Below are 17,781 nucleotides of genomic sequence, written 5' to 3' on the forward strand. Positions count from 1 at the left end.
ACATTCTACTTTTATTGGTAACTTTGACGAACACAGATCAAAGCATATTGATAGTATAGTATATAATCAACTAAATGAGACAACCCGCAACCATTCGACCCACAGTTTTCTAACTCTCTTAATAATATAGTCCTGTTGCATGAAAAAATATTTCAGGTAACAACATATTCTTTTAAAAACCAAATAATTGAAATGAATGAATATATATATTATTACAAAGTTGTTGGAGAAGTTAAACAGCATTCATATGTCAGTTTCTTAAAGAACAACCCTTTTGACATCCGTTGAATGTCTTTGCTCTGGGCTGAGAATGAGACTAAGCCGACATACAGGTGTTCTGCAGGTGCAGGGTGAACAGAACCGTTCTTGTGCGTGATTGCATAAAACAAATGAAAGAACTATTGATTTACAGGTCAATGGAACATATTTCAGATCAGGTGCTGAGGGTCAGGTATTCAGCACTGCCAGCCAAAATGGAAGAGAAATAAGATTACCTTTGACATACTTGATATAAGTGATGGAAGAGAATGTATTTGATGTAAAATAAAAAGAGTGTTATTCTAAGTCTCACAAGTCGTTCCTGCAGAAGACAGCAATTGAAACCCAATAGAAAACATCACAGAAATTCCATTTGTTTCAATTAAGATACCATAATGAACCTTTAGCTTTCTCCGTTCAAACCATTACAAAATTCATTTTTGTAGTGTGTTTTGGACATTATTCCAATGGGATTTATTTATGTTCTATTGGTACTCATGCATCTCACCAAAAGAATCCTTCACCTATCAGTCGACAACCAGTTTCCAATACAATTCCCAATATAACCAATTAATCTTTTGTGTTTTGGGCAGGGTTCTATTTGGGGATTTTTTCAGCGGGGTGCACATCAACCATTCATTGTACACAGTGATCAAACTCTCAACTAATGCTATTGTTCTTCTGCAAAAGGAATTGGCCTTTATTCTTGGCTATTTAATTTGGGACCAAAAATAAAAGCATGTCCTGAACTACTTTTCACCTTTGTTGAGTAAAACATCACCAGTAGCCAAAAGTTCTTTTGAAATGAGAAGGATGTCAGTGGGATTGTGTGCAGTAGCTTCATCCTGTAGAGAAAGAATGTGATTTTAGAAATGAACATCCGCAGTTCCCTGTGTTCCATTAGTCAACAAAGAAATAGCACCCAATCCAACACGCGCTATCAGTAAAGCCAATGTTGCTGTGGTGTAATTTTGACAGTGTTAACAACTTTGAAGGAAATCAAAATGGCTTACTTATAGTTGGGATAGTTCACCCAAAAATTAAAATTCTTTCATCGTTTACTTACCGCCCTCATGTCATTCCAAAACTGTATGACTTTCTTTCTTCTGCAGAAGACAAAAGAAGATATTTAGAAGAATGTCAGTGACCGAACAACCGTGGTAAGTGAATGGGCACAACCATTGTTCGGTTAGAAATATTCTTCAAAATAACTTCTGTTGTGTACTGCAGATAAGGAAAGTCATATAGGTTTGAAATAACAAGAGTGTGAGTAAATGAACTTCAAATTGTTTAAAGTTTTAAAAAACCTTCTCCTTTAAATGCAACTACTTAACTTACCAAATTTTGACAGGATGCATCACATTTCTCTTCTTCCAAATTCCACCACAATAAACCAGGACCAATAGAATCTTTCTTGGTGGGTCCTGCAGTAATCCAACGAATATTCATTTAAAGGTACACCATGATCTGTGGACAGCTGTGTAACATTGCATGTTTAACTATTGTGTTAATATAAGTTTCTCTCACCTGTAATGTAGCTGACTACCACACCTACCAGCACAACTGTACTTGTTGACAGGGCTCCAAAATAGAGGTAGGAAATTGAATAGATACTTTGAAGGCCGAATTGACTGTATAAGAGTGAAACAGTCACTGAATAAAGATTCCTGTGATGAAACGTTAGACACTATAAAGCTTCTGTAGATCTAAACAGAGACTTACCCATAATCCTCATGAATTGATGGTGACGGAACCAGTGCTAAAGTGCCATTCAGTGTTGAATTAATTGCCAAACAATGACTATCACTGGTGGGTAAAATGCCCATCACTTGTGGTGTTGGAGGATAAATTGTACTTCCAATAGCAAGCCATAGAGATAGGCAGAAACCCACAGCCACACCCGAAAACACCCCCTAAAACATGTGAAAAATAATCTTGCATGTCTCGTTATCATTTACTGTAAATATAAAAGATAAATTCTGTTTCATTGGATATAAGGAAGAAATTGTTCATTTTAATCATGTCTTACTGGTTTATTTGTTGCTGGTACAAGCATGCCCAACACAAATGCTCCTAGGAGTGGGCCGTTCACTACACCCATGACTGTAAATGACCCCTGAGAGGATTTTTTTATTAGAACACACCCCCCACACTAAAATAAAGCATGATTCATATCACGAACATTGTAGTTGATTGGTATCTTTACCTGAAGCACTCCCCAGTCCAGCAGAGAAGAGAGAGCAGCCATCGTAATGCACCCAAGTCCATAAAACAAAGCTGTTTTACACATACAACAAACAACAAGTAAAGTTTTCATTGTAGCATTGTCAGCAAACAAAAATAACAGAATGTCATCTATGGTCTTGTAGTTGTTTAAGGAGTAAATATTAAAGGTGTATGCATCCAAGGTCTAATGTATGACATTAAGCGACATCTAGGGGTGAGGTTGCGAACTGCAACCAATGGCTGTGGTGGATGACACAGAGCTAAAATGTTTTCACATTTTTGCTTCTTTGCTGAAGGAGATAACGTATTTATGAAACTAGAGCAGTTACTCCGTTTAGGGCTACTGTAGAAACAATTATTATCATTATTATGTTGTATTTCTGTCATTAGATCCTCCAAAAAATGACACACAGCACCACTAAATCCCTGTGTTGCAAAATGAAAATGATTCTGAGGACAATTCATACATTAAAGTTGGCCTTCCTCTGTGAACCAGTAAAACACTTGTGACAGTTTCTCCATAAACATCTTCATTATTTATATGATTTAAATGACAGGTGTTCAAACTCCGAAGAGGAAGTTGAGATAATGTATTAAACATCATAGTTCAAACATCCTCAAGCATACACCTTATCGGTAAAGTCTACATTTGCACACGTGTCTTTCAAGTTCGCAACCAGTGTTTCCTCCTTAGGCAGTTTTGGTAGAACACAGAGTTGGAAATGGCCAAGATTCACTGGGGGACTCTAGTTGGGGATGTTTTTAAAACATATATTGCAGAAAATGCCACTTTATATATGAAGTGTGCATAGAGCTTGGTGGCTATTTTAGAGATAAAAAATGTGAATCCTACACATTTTGAGGTGGAACCCCGCTTGAAAATAACTCACGTTCCGCCCATTTACAGCTGTGATGATACATTAATCCAATAATTAACTTTTGTACTGTCTGTTTCTCAAAACTTCCAAAGAGTACATTGACAGTGTTCGCAAAAAAAATGACCCAGTTGCTCGATAGGAAAATCTTATTGTCTAACATAGATGGGATAACAGATAATGTAAATTAAAATTAACACTTGCCTCCTTCTGAATATAACCTATTTATATACAATTTATAATCTGTACATGTGATCCTGCCTGTGAAAACCAACTTAAAGTCTTTTTTTCTACATAAAATCAGACTACATTCTACAAAAAATAACCTTGATATCGTTAATATTGAGTACAGCAATATCAAATATTGAAATCATCGTAAAACAGTAATTCAAATCAAACCTTGATGCTTGTTTTTTCAGAATTAGATTAATAGATTGGGTCACATACTGTATGTCTTTGCACATTGACTTTGGTACGGAATGTCTATCAAAACCTGAAAAGTCGCCCTCGAAAGTGTTTGCCAAAAGAAAGTGACGCACTGTCACTTGTTCCACATGAAAATTGTGTGGTCTAACGCAGAAAGGGAAACAGATTATAAAACACACAAGTATGTTAATGTTGTTTATGTGGTGGTTTACATGTAACCCAAACATTACGCTCTGCTGGTTTCTGCTTGCAAATATTTGATCTGAACTGCCTGATAGTAAAATATGCATTCCAATCTACAAAATATTCAAATGCAGAGAAGACACTGAAGCTAAACTGCATTGCAATGTTAAAGACACAGAGAACACAAGTTTTTCAAATAATTAGTAAAATGCATGATTACTGAGATGCAAGAAGGATCTGAAAGCATGCAAGGAACTAAACACACATGGTATTCTGCATGCATGGTTAGCAATGTTCTGAGAATGTTACTTGAGCTAAAACTAATGAGAAGTTATTTTTGACCCCACATAATGACTTGGAAAGCAAGAGCTGTTTTCTCTGGGAGGCGGTGATTAGCCATGGCTTCATTACATCCTCCATGGTAACAGCAGCCATAGCGTTAATGCTGGTGGAGACGGTACTGTGGGAACAGAAGCAGGTACAGCCACTTCATTGTCCTTCATTTCATTCAGCAGGCTCATCAAAACCACACAATGTTCGGATTGCTTCAATCACCTTAAAGTTCCACTGTATGCACAGGCTAGAAAAAGACCCGGGAAGCCCGGATGATTCCGGAAAATGTCCAAGACCATGTATGGCATGTACTGTCATAATGAAAATTTAGTCAAAGCATGAGGACAGTCATTTGTTCAAAATCTGTTATTGCCTTTATTGATGTACCTGGTCAGGTGCAGATATTTTTCCAGCTTTTAGTGGATCGCAGCTCGAGTACAAAGCAAACATCACGATGCCACAGGTGGCTGCACTGCTCACAATAAGACACAGACCTACCTGGTTAACCAGCAGCGCCCTGCAGCGCAAGACAAGAGTGACACATAGTGGATTTTGCATCTCAATGAAAATATGCACTGTGCAGGAGTAATGTGAGGAGATCATGATACAGCATTGCTATCAGATGCGTATACCTTGGTTCAAAATGAACATATTAATTTACTGACAAATGTCAAAGAATCCCTTTTTGTTACTGAACAAACTGTATTTTATTTAGTCTTATAGTACGATTGTAATGGCTTATATACAAAAACATATTCACTCACAGTTGTGCTTGTCTTTCCGTCCTGCATGATATGTACCGCTGTACTTGAGCCTGATTGGCTCCGTACATGGATAACCACACCATAGTCCCGCCCACAGTGAAACTCCAGAACGAATAGCGCTTCTGTGGGTCTATGCCAAAGCTGTCAGACAGGGGGAGATGGAGATGTGGAGGTCCAGAGCTTCACAATAATCCAGCAAATTAGATTTAATTCATTTGATAATTTCAAAAATACTTGATGTTGTTAATACTCATTGAAATTGATGCGTGATCCATTGTAGGCAATCTCTAGAACTCTCGCCGGCCCTCCAGCCAACACTGTGCCTTGAACGTAGACTGCAATAAACCCAAACAGCATGACTACAATTTGAAACACATCAGTCCAAATGACGGCCTTTATACCACCCTGCGAGAAAACAGAACATTGCAAATTATTACCCATGTGCAATACTTTATGATGTGTTAACATTAAAAGGCCAACGATAAACACTTAAAGGGATACTCCAACCAAAAATCATTTACTCACCCTCAAGTTTTTCCAAACCTGTAAACATTTCTTATTTCTGATTTACACAAAGAAAGATATTTGGAAAAAAATGTTAGCAACTGACATTTCTGGGACATCATTGACTACCATAGCTAAAAATAATCGTATTATCGAATTTAGGAAAGGAACGATTCTAGGATTACCGTTTAAATTTTTCCTACTAAAGTAGTCAATGATGTCCCAAGAAATGCCAGTTGCTAACATTTTGTCCCAAATATCTTTCTTTGTGTTCAAAGATATGTATAAAGGTTCGGAACAAAATTTTTGGGGTTGGAGTATCCCTTTAAAAAACATTATGGTGCCGTGTCTTGTGAAAGCAAGATTCACTAAACCTACCACAGTTGTGTAAAACGTGCAGATGAGTCCGGATGAGAAAAGAGATGCCCACATATTTAAACCGGTAACTTGATTGAAAGAAGAAAAAAAGAAGAAAAATTAAGAAACCTTCAAATTTCAACATCAACAGCTCACATTATTTGCTTTTGGTAACAGAGAAATGATGCTTGTTTACTCACCTTGATTCATGATGACTGCAGGAGCGTAGATCACTATGCCAGTATAGAGGAGCTACAGGAAGAGTAAAACAACATTCTCAAAATTGTGCATAATAAATGTTAATATTACTAAATACTGGAATTCAAATTGTTCAGCTGATTTTTTTTGTTTAACATTAAAATGTTATTGTAATGTAGATGTGGTGCTGAGTTTCTCTTACCGTGGCTACAATAAACTGCAAACTCCCCAGAAGTTGCATCCCTCTGCCAAACCTCAACCCTAAATACTGACACAAAAAAACCCTGTTCACACATATATAAATCTGGAGCGAGTTCTGAGACCTTATTGAAAGTCTTAAATCTTTTTAATTTACATTTTCATTATACCTGGATATAAACAACCAAAAAAAGCTAGTTAAAAAAATGAAGATCAAGTGCAATCTGTCAGCAAATATTAGGATACTAAGAAAAAATATTAAGAAATGTATTGATTAACAAAAATGTAACTTACATATATTTTTATGCATATAATGTAATTTGTAATTAAATGATCAATGAAGGTAGATGCAAAATAGAAACACGGTGGTCTCGGATATCTGAACCCTGCTCTCCCCACACATGGCATTTTATCTTACACTGCTGAGAAATTACTGAGATTCCTTGTGCAGGTGCACCTGATATGAGGTCCATGCTATTAAAAATGAACTGAATGAATCCCATTGATAATATTAAGCCCAAATCATAATACTGCAAGAAAAAGGAAAAATTCAAACCTGACTTGAGCTGGTAATTTTAAGACGATAGAACACGGGTACGAACAACACTGCGGTAATGAGGGAGTTAAGCGACTGTCCAAGGCACATATAGAGGAACTTAAAACCATATAAATAGGCCTCTGATGGGACACCGAGCACTTGGACAGCTGACATAAAGCTGGCACAGAGCGACAGTCCGACAGGCACACCAGAGAAACCCCTGCCCCCAGTGAAGAAGTTATCCACGCTGGAGGGACCCGTTTTTTTTCTCAAAGACTGGAATAGCCCGATAGCCACAGACACCCCAAATAAAGCAGCAAATACTGCATAGTCCACCAAAGAGAAGCCCAGTCTGTCCATCGTGCTGACTTGTACCTAAATGACTAGAGACCTTCTCTTCAAGGGGGTTTTCAGCTGTAAAAACAAACTGTGAAAACACAAGCATTCTTAATGGACCTCCTGTTATGCCCTTTTGATTTTTAAACATAGGCACTCAGTCCACAGTCATTTAAGGTGAGACCAGAAAAACACAAATTGAGTACAAAATAAAACGGGACAATATTTGATATCTATATAAGTATTGTATTTTTACACTTAAACACTTACCTTTTGAGAAAAATATTCAGAACCATGTGAGGGTTCCACAGGTCACATAACCAACACATATGGGACGATAAATTCTATTGGTTTAAGATTATCAGTATCACTGGCCTGTGAAAAGTGAATGAGGTGGATGTATTTTTCTAGGCTTAAAATTCTGTTAACTGAAGGCGGTCTGAGGGGTGGAGAGTTATGAATTAAAATTATATATAAAGGGAGGAGCATGTTGTGATCAACACTCAGAGAGACAGATTTTTGCAGGTTGATCATCTCCAAAACTGTTTAAAAAGAAAAGCTTGACACAGTTTCATGCCCTACCGTATACTGCCTGTTTATCTAAAGAATATCATTTTGATACCATTTTCTTCACGTGTACTCATAATCAAATTAATCATAGTAATTTCATTGTGTTCTTTTGGGTAGATGGAATATAGTCTACAATCTGACAACATGTGAAGGAATGAGCTGGTCCAAAAATCAACAGTAATTTAAATACAGTTGCACATTATGTACTTTAATTACACACTGTATTTTCAACAATTCAAAAATAAAAGGATATGAATTTATAATCTAAGTTCAGGCAAATTTGATTAAAATTAGTTAGAAATGCAATTATATAAAAATGCATGGATTGAAAAGTGTAATGTTTACAGCCTGTAACATTTTTAGTTGAATCTTTATATATTTAAAATATAAGGTTAAAAAAAGAGTTTAATTTCTATAATCCATGTCGTCATGATTTAAATGACTTTTCCGAAACTAATTTGTAGTGACTGATTAACGCCATCACAATTTATTGAAATTAATAAAAGATTAGTAACAGATCTTCAGGCTTGCACACATGTATGGCGTCATTTCCGAGTACATGTGCGTTACACTAACTAGAGGACATACTCAATCATATTTTTTCATACGTTTGTATCCAGTAGTATGTTTAAATTCGGTGTAGATCAGCCTGATAATGTGAGTTCGGTATAGTATATATAGGCCTAGATTCATTTCCTGTTTTCCGTCCCTTAACCGCCTCAAATCTGTAGAAATTCGCCGAATAACGTCACAGTACAGCGAAGGCTATGTAACCGCCGAGCCTCTAGGCGGCGCCAAATGAAGCGATTCATCTGTCACAGAGCAGCTTGAAAAAAGGGCGAAAGACACCCCGGGAGGCTGGCGCAGGAAAAGGTTTGTGCTGTTAGATAGAAATATTAAATTAGGTGTCTTGGATTTAGGTTACATATAAAAAGGAGATGCATAAGACAGCCTAGATCTCTCTTTTATTACTTTTTTTTTTTTTTCATAAAAGCGCGTGCATTAATACCGCTCTTCCCTGAAAACCATGTGAATTAGCAAACATGCTATCTATTGCTTTCTTATGTTCTGCTTTGTAAACAGGAAATTCAAATGTGTGCATAATTTCTATTTGAAATAGTTTTGACTGTTGAAATGTTGGAGGATTTTGATAGGACTTCCTTCCTCTAGCAATGTCATGATGTCATGTCATCATATGTTCTGTAGCTAGAAAAGCAGGTGTATATTTCTGTGTTTGTGTGTAATAGAGAAAGATTGAGGTGTAAAGGACAATGTGACTTTTTAGAAGTTGAAGAAACTGCCAGACCAGATTGCAGGAAACCAGTGTGTGTGTTTTCACATTACACAGCGAAATAAAGCAATAAAAGGGAAAAATCCACACAACATACTGCTTTAAAAAACTTTTAAATGATTAATAGAGAACAAACATAAGTCATGTACTATTGATGAATTAAATATAAAATCGTAGTAAATGTATAACCCAGTCTGTCAATATGACAGATCTTTCATACCTCAACATCTCGTGTCATTAAAAGATAGTCATGTTCTAAACATTACCTTCAGGGAAGTCCCAGGAATGCCGAAGAAATTCCAGGGGGAGAACTCCAAATCGGCCACTGCAAAGGCCCGGAAGGCCGAGGCGAAAGCAGTAGCTGATGCACGCAAACAGAAGGAGATTGAAGATGCGCTCTGGGAAGATAACGACAAGCGTGTTGCAAAAAAAGAACAGAGGAAGGTAAGACTTACGCCTTATATTTTTCCACTCAAACACCTTGTGGAATTGCAAAGTAAAGTAATGAACACAAGGTGGCACAAAAGATCTTCCTTTATATCCTGTTCCTTTACTCTATTTCATAGTCAAATCTTTGTCCTAATATACTTTCTGATATGGAAGTGTTTTTCATACGCTGACTCAACAGGCTTGCACAAACAGGATTAAATAATAATCAGAAGTGCCACCACGCCAATGTTTTCCTATGTTATGTTGTCTAACAATCATCCGCAGTTGGCCGCTAATCTTGTATCTGAATGACACAGCTGTCTTCCTCGCTAAAGCAGCAGACATGCGAGTCTGAGTAGAACACAATAGATTAATACATTGTGAGTTGGGTTTAAGGTTGCTCAGGAAATGAGGTTCTCACAAACAAAATGAAAGCCGAAGCCGACTTGTTTAATGTAACACCGACATGCAAGTTCTAATATCCTCGATCAATCATGCCGTATATTGATGAATATGTTAACTGTTGGTAATTGAGTCTGTTCGGAAGCTTGATTTTGAAATTGATATGTTGTAATTGGACTTTTGTGATTGGTTGTTTTTGATGTAACCAAATTATATTTTTTAGCCTACCCCTGAAAAGATATATTATATGCTATATTTTAAAGGACGAGTTCACCTTCAAAATAAAAATTCTGTCATTATTTACCTGCCTCTTGTAATTTCAAACATGTATGACTTTCTTTCTTCTGCAGAACATAAAATAAGAATTTTTTAAAAAGTGTTGGTAACCGAACATCAGAACAGAACAGTCCTCCATATTGTAACCAGTGCAATTGAATGGGGGGCTTTTTAAACGTTCTTTAAAATATCTTCTTTTGTGTTCTGCGGACGAAAGAAAGTCATACAGGCGTGAAATGACAAGAGGGTGAGTAAATGATGACAGAATTTTCATTTTGATGGTGAAAAAAAACATTAAAAGCAGTCTATTTGATATATGGATAGCTAGATTTAGATCAATTCTTTTAATTATTAGAAGATATTTTAAATGTTTTTCGCATTCCTCTTTCTTCCCCCCCAGCCGTTCCCTATTTGCCTCCATGTCATTCATTATTCAGCTGGTGTTGGCATTTGCAGTCAGCGTCAGCACTGTTGGCATGATGTGCCAGCCCACTAGGTTAAGTGCAGCTGGTAAAGAGCTCCTCACGCCCCGTTCCTTTTCTACTGTTCCTCCCATCGCTGACATCTGATCCCCGCTGGCCTAACAGAACCAGACCGCTGTTATTTTACAGCAGCCATTCTACTAATTACACCCCATGTTCCCGGGTCACTGTAAGGGTCCAGGCGAGCTCACCTGCTCCGAAAACACAGTGATTTGTCTTGTCATTATTATAACTGTCTGTGACTCAATGTCGATCAGGCTGTGCGAATGTTTTGTCACATGTAGATTTACAGAGAAATGTCAAGAGAGACTAGCGTATCTTGGTTTGCGACCTGCCGTGCGCTTTATCTGTGTCACACGAATGACATTTCAGCCTCTGCTAAACATTTGAAGGTGTCATCTCATTACGAGTATCTCCTTACTGTCTTGTAACCATTTCTTTGGACATTATCAACAGGAAGGAGGCTGGGTTGTTAGGATGTGTCCAGCTAAAACAAGCACTAATCCTAGTTACCATTACTTACCCGCTGTGCTTACGTAGAGTATTTCTAAACAGCCTGGAGGCGTCTCTAATTTCTTTACTGTGCTCTGCAGTTTACACTTACATTTGCCTAATGATCGCCAGGCCGGCTCGATAACATCGGTCCAGTCGTAATTTAAAAGAGTGTGTGCGTATGTATACAGGATGATAAGGAAAAGAAGCGGCTGGAGGCTCTGGAAAGGAAGAGAGAAAACCAAAGGCTTCTTGATGAAGAAGATGCCAAGATAAAGGGTAAACAGACAAAAGAAATACCATGTAAAGTGACTCAAGCCCAGATCAAGGAGATCCTTCAGAGTGGCCAAAATGTTGAAGATATTGAGGAAAAAGGTAAGAGGCTCGACCATGTGCAAATTAAATTATGATCACTGTGACATAACAAAACATACCAAATGCTGCTAAAAAAATGACTAGTGGAAATGTATAGTATTCATACTACAACATTTTGCTTTAATGTACAACAGAGAAAAGCCACTTGGAGATGCCACTAGAGGAGAACATCAATCGAATTGTTCCAGAAGAAGGCACGGTGGAGGCACGGACCATTGAGGATGCCATCGCAGCTCTCGGGTATCGTGTAGTATTAGATGAAGATGACTATTGTTTTAAATCAGTCGTTACATATCTGAATTTGTTTCAGTAACCTGAAATGCCTGTATAAATCAAAAGTTTACGCCATATAATACACATAATTTACCAACAATTTGTCTGTGTGAATATCTAAACAGATATAGTTCCTTGTATGTCTTTTTCAGAATAAGGCTTAACACAGACTGTATAATTTAAGAATGATTTGATAACGTTCCTCTGTGCAGCAAGTTTAAGACATTGTTCTACAATTGGATCATCCTTCAGTAATTTTTTCCTTTTTTTAGCACTAAGGAGGATGTGGATCGACACCCTGAGCGTCGCATGAAAGCCGCATTTGCAGCGTTTGAGGAAGTGAACTTGCCGCGCTTAAAAATGGAGAACCCCAACATGCGGCTTTCACAGTTGAAACAGCTGCTGAAGAAGGAATGGACAAAGTCCCCTGAAAACCCCCTTAACCAGCGTGTGGCCTCCTTCAACTCCAAGTAATCCAACATGACGGCACTAAAAGTCCCCCCGGCGCTCCACAAAGATCCTAATAGACACAGACTGCACCCAGATTTAATTTGAAGATAAAATTAGGAAAGATGCATGCACAACCTTTGTTAATTCATTCTTTTATTGATGATCCATCTGCAACCCATATATACAATTTTATAAATTATTTAACCTGATTTACTCATCTGTTAATCGGTGGGCAATGTAGAGCTACCGAGAAAGTTTCTAGTTTGGTTTGAGTAAACACAGAGTGGATTTCCTGACAAGCGCTTGTGTTGAACTAATGAGTGTTGCTAACTCAACCATATTTTTGTGCTGTGGTCATTAGGGTTCATCTTCTGGCCTGTGTATGGAGAAGAGATGATAATTGAGCTAAATTCAGATTTCTTATTGATTTTACGTGGCTCTTTGTTTTGAAACTGAACTTTGGACCTTATATGGACAATATCACCATATCCAAGGATGAGTGGACTAATAGCCTTTGGATTCCTATTCATGTGCATTGACTGGCTGCTGTAGCACAGTACCGGTGCCAAACAACGCTAATGCGTTTCTGGGCTTGCTTTGCATCTTGTGGAGAAACAACTCAGTAACTTTTGGAAAACTTAAATAAAAGAGGAAATATTATTACATTTGTTTTCAAGCTTCCTTTCTAAGAAATGGCGACAGCTTTACTTTTCACATCAATTTTGTTTAACCCTGGTTCCATTTCTCACTGAATTTCTTTCATCCTGTGTTAAAAGGACACTAAAAATGTCTGGTTTGTTTTGCCCCGACTGATATGGCAGTTGTCTTTCGTGCAAAATAAATGATTTCTATTAATGTAAAAGTTCAATAACGGAGGAGCAATTGGCATATCGAAGACCGAATATGTCATATCTCATATATTTTAAACTATTTCTTTTGGGGCAAAACTTGCATCTTTTGTGTCCTAAGAAGGTTATCCGCTCACAAAGGACTTTCAGATGAGTTGATTCTTTAAACATACTCTGGGTAAATTTGCTTTAATAACATCTCTGGTAGTACACGAGCAGCAAACATTAGATGGTCACTGAGCCCTAAGGGAAGTTCTGGGAGGAAATGAAATTAGCCTGTAGGCTGGATAATTCCCAGCAGCCACCTTTATCCTCCGCAATAACACTCTTTAGCACTTAATGTAATTTATGGCTATAATGTATCATCAAACACAGTCAGAACAGGGAAACCGTGGGTCATTTAGAGATTTGTTTTCGAGATAACCTTGCCAATACTTGCTGTTTACAACATCTTTTCTGAGAAGAACGTCTTGCCTGCAAAAATAGATATTGTGAAGTGTAATTTTTAAACAAAAACTTTCCAAAATGATATTTAGTCAATTTTCGGGATGGTTCCATGCATTGCGACATCAGGACGCAGTATTATTTTTAAACCAATTTGCACGTTATTAGTCGTGACCCACTGAGAGTGTTAATTAAAAAAAACATCTTTCTTTTCTCGAGGGCAGTTACTATATTTGGCTTATCTCTATTAGCAGCGCAGATTTATCATGCTTGTTTTATCAAGATCAGTTCAGTGGCTGAATTAAATCCCAGGGTTTCTTAAGTGCAAAATTCTTTGCTTAACGAGTCTACTTGCTATATCAAACTGATAAAATAGGATGATACTCCGCGCAACAAAAAATCTAAGAGGGCGAGAGCCCTTAGACATTAGTTCTAATAGCATGGATTCACTTATCAAAAAAGAATTGAGTTGGTTACACTGATTGATTGATGTCTGTCTATGACAAAATGCATATAGCTATAAATGAAAGAGACCATTTCAAAAGACAGAAATGACTATTTATAGGTATGGGTTAAAATAAAATTATTATTTTCGCTTCAACTACTAACAATATTTCTGCCGAATTTCAAATAAAAGTATTGTTTCTATTCGGATTTATTTGCAGAAAATGGAAATTGGAGGAACAGGTTAAAATAACAGAAAAGATGCTCTGTGTATTTTTCAGACCTCAATTACAGCAAAGAAAACAAGTTCATATTCACCAGCAATACAACAACAATATTTGTACGTGTATTAGGAAAAGTTCAAAAAATTATATTTTACATAGAACCTCCATTTTTATTTCAGTTTTCATGTGTCTTGTTATGCAGCCAGTCTTTCACATTGCTGTTGGGTGACTTCATGTCACTCCTGAGGTTTGATTTGGTTAAAATTCAACGGACAAAGTAAAATGCCCAGAATACATCTAAATGCTGATCAAATGAAAATTTGAAGTGGTCTCTTCATTTTTTTTTTGTGTTGTAGGTCTTTATACAGAATATACAATTACTGAAATCTTGTTAACAGCATACAAAATTGTCTAATGATGTTCAGAAGTGCATTCTGTAATATAATATATGAAGATTTTTTTTAGTAGTTATCATATTTTATTGTGTTAATTAACAGTAATTTTTTGTTATTGTAGCTTAAATCAAAACAAACCAACTGCCGTTTGATTTATATATGTTGGACTGCACATCTTTTTTTTAAACGTAGTTATCTCATTTTGGAAATAAACTCTTCATACACTTTTGAATACACTTTTAAAGAAAATACTGGGTTATTTTCAACTTAGCCTTGTGTTGAAAAGGGATAAACCCAGCCGCTGGGTTAAATCAACTTAGAGAATAGTTTATATTTGATCCATCAATGTATTAAATCAATCCTGTATAGGTTAAATTAAAACCCAGTGGATGGGTCCGTCCCTTTTTGATAATCTTTCGAGCATGTATATAAAAAAGATACTGTTTTTCATACATTTTGTGTTGTGTCCTCCAATATAGCATTGATAAATTTTTTAACAGTAAAAGCAATACACCAGATATAAGTCGTACATCCCACAGAAACTACCCACTTTCCTTACATTGATTCCTTACATTTACCCACTGAACCCTTCTGTTTGTGTACATGTACGCATCCGATATCCATGTTCCTGTTCAACGTTTGGTGTGATGTGTGTTGGGCTTTTATCCGAGCTGCCTCTGTAGAGGGAAAGATAAGAGGGTTTGCGAAGGCCTTTGAACTGCTGAGCATCAATCGCAGATTTCTCTCCCATCTATTTCAACCAGTTCCTCATCTGCGGACCTCAATGTATTCGACTATCTTACCCAGCCCAAGCAGGAGATACAATTATAACACCTGACACTTAATGCAGAAAGTGTGGTACGTTTGCAACATATCGTGTTTTGCAAAGCCCATTTCTCTGTGCTTCTTGTTTCTTTGTCTCCTTATCCATTTGCATGCCAACCCTTATCAAGCTGGGCTGTCCTTTCTTCAGACTGCATCCTAATTATACGTCTCAAAAGAGAGACCGGCCGGCCCCCCACATCTGACAAGCGTCTGAGGGAAAAGCTGCTTGTCTGATGACTAAATCCTGTTTTCTCCAAAACAGCAACCGTCACTCAACCCTCACGTATGTTAGGGGATCCGAGTCTAACATGCTCGCTGGGGGGAAGGAGAAGGCTATTTCTGGAACTGATATGACGGTAAGGATCTCAGAATATCTGTTATTTATGCTTTTGGAAATTGTCAGTGTTTTATATCTGTTTGTCACTATCAATTTGACCATGAAAAGGTATCTTAAAGTAAACTCAATCCTGCGTGCTCTTGGAAAGTTATTTTAGCAAAACAATTGCAACAGGTGTCACTCCTGAGCAAAATCTAGACAAATCTAAATGTCATTTTGCTTTGTACACTTGAAACAATATGCATTGGGTTATAAAACCGTAGATTTTAATTATTCCTTTAAGATGATTGAAAACTATTTTGGAGAAGCTGTGTCTGTTTTAATGACGCATAGCAAAAATGTTTTAAATACGGATGGCAGACATTTTGTTTTATCACGACCACATTAAAATCTGGATGGTTTAAATTTTTATTTTTTTGGCAAGGCAGGGTTTTAAGCAGGGTCTGTCTCTGTTTTATATATCATATTTATATATTATGTGTCATGCTAGAAATAAGCGTAAAATCTCTTTCGGCGGGAAACCCAAACCCCCCCCTCAAGGGTAAAGTAATGAACTCTCATCTGCTTGTGACAGGGCCTCCATATCGTTCTTTTTTCTGTTGGACAGGATTGTGTGTTTATACAAAAGACAATCTCTAGCAGCAATACAGTTAGAAAACAGACAATATACTCTTAAAAAAAAGATGCTATATGCAATGGTTGAACGGTTCCATCTTTAACAAATGTACAGCTGTTGCACAAAAGGTTTTTTGTATAGGAAAAGGGGTTCTTTAGACCAGGGGTTTTCCAACGGGGTCCCAGATTTTTTTTTAAACCAAAGACAGCTAAATGTGTAAAATTCTACTGAATATTATGAAACTGCATTAACTGCTTTAGTGCATTATACTGCAAGCAAAAGGTGCTCCCCATAGCTGCTGATCTGAAAGCAGTGCTGCTATTTCTCAGCCCTGAATATCTCCAATGAAAATGATCCTGAATCAGAAAGGTTTTTAAGTGAGATCTATACTTAGAGCGACTCTAACCTGCCGGTATCTGCGGGTGAGAAGTTCGAACGCAGTTTAATGAACAAGCGGAATGGCAGAGAAGAGATGTATAAATAATGCACGCTGAGACGTCCTTATATAAGAGATGTCAGCCTGATTGCTAAGAGAATTACTTACAGAGAACCGTTCACGCTTATGTACAGGTTAAAATAGAAAGCAGATGGCTCTTATGTTGTAAAAGTGATACCAGGATATTAAATACCTGATAGCCCATAAAATTGCTCTGTTTGCACGGTGTGCTGTTTCCATTTAAATCTCTGAGTGGTTTACAAACTACAATCTGGTCCCTCAGGGGACCAGATGTCAAACTATCTATATTTGTTAAGATTATTTAATTGAATAATTACTGAGACTGTTCTTCTGCCCCATCTGTACAAAATTACATGTATTATTAATTTAGGAATATATAAGATATTGTAATGTGGCATAATTCAGTATATGTAGAAAATGTACAATGTGTTGTTTCCTTATTGGTCAACATATCCGTGTTCACTCAATGCCAGCTAATGAATTGCGTGAATCCAGTGCCATTCTGGCTTTCAGCATAAGGTTATTTTCTAAAAAAGTGTTTCTAAATGTCAAACGAGGTCACCAGAACCACCCCCGTATACACCTGCATGCAGGTCTCTGTACGTGGAGTGGGAAAGGAAAATGAATAATTCATGTGGCTGTAAGCAACATTGCCTTCAAAACCAAGCAAACGATACTTTATTCTGGCCAGCAGCGCATACTGGTCTCCAGGGCTAATTACTTAATGAAAAAGCTCAAATTACCAGCTTCCTTCATTGGTGCACCAGATCCACTCTGAAGTTCAACTTCGAACCATGTGTTTTGGCATCGGCCTCGCTGACATCTGCACTCAATCCAGTGAAAACCTACACCTCTATCCAGAAATCTAAACAACTTTCCTCTTGTGTTTCAGGGCTTTTGAAATTGGTTCAGTGCTGGCTTAGGCACGGGTGCTGGCTGAATGAATAAAGCTGAA

At 37.2% G+C, this 17,781-nt stretch overlaps 2 protein-coding genes across 3 annotated transcripts; one reads left to right on the top strand and one right to left on the bottom strand.

The window, feature by feature from the left end:
* Positions 1-16: 16 nt before the first annotated feature.
* Positions 17-7,270, bottom strand: slc5a5 (solute carrier family 5 member 5). 2 transcript variants are annotated; one of them, XM_056729545.1, is made up of 15 exons: positions 6,879-7,270; positions 6,327-6,392; positions 6,127-6,178; positions 5,948-6,015; positions 5,316-5,470; positions 5,066-5,206; positions 4,689-4,818; positions 4,524-4,612; positions 4,316-4,428; positions 2,465-2,535; positions 2,288-2,374; positions 1,981-2,171; positions 1,814-1,889; positions 1,597-1,735; positions 17-1,103 (listed from the first exon to the last, which is right to left on the bottom strand). In XM_056729545.1, exons 1-14 carry the CDS (start codon positions 7,218-7,220, stop codon positions 1,616-1,618), a joined length of 1,701 nt encoding a protein of 566 aa, XP_056585523.1. In that variant the 5' UTR covers positions 7,221-7,270; the 3' UTR covers positions 17-1,103; positions 1,597-1,615. The 2 variants fall into 2 exon arrangements, with proteins under 2 accessions (XP_056585523.1, XP_056585522.1); XM_056729544.1 differs by having other exon boundaries at positions 1,597-1,682; positions 1,786-1,889.
* A 1,218-nt stretch (positions 7,271-8,488) lies between these two features.
* On the top strand, positions 8,489-12,899 carry ccdc124 (coiled-coil domain containing 124). Its single transcript, XM_056729546.1, has 5 exons — positions 8,489-8,639; positions 9,330-9,501; positions 11,330-11,513; positions 11,648-11,753; positions 12,059-12,899. Exons 2-5 carry the CDS (start codon positions 9,343-9,345, stop codon positions 12,258-12,260), a joined length of 651 nt encoding a protein of 216 aa, XP_056585524.1. The 5' UTR covers positions 8,489-8,639; positions 9,330-9,342; the 3' UTR covers positions 12,261-12,899.
* Positions 12,900-17,781: the final 4,882 nt, after the last annotated feature.

Source organism: Triplophysa dalaica, chromosome 18 (assembly GCF_015846415.1).
Source record: "Triplophysa dalaica isolate WHDGS20190420 chromosome 18, ASM1584641v1, whole genome shotgun sequence".
Classification (NCBI taxonomy): domain Eukaryota; kingdom Metazoa; phylum Chordata; class Actinopteri; order Cypriniformes; family Nemacheilidae; genus Triplophysa; species Triplophysa dalaica.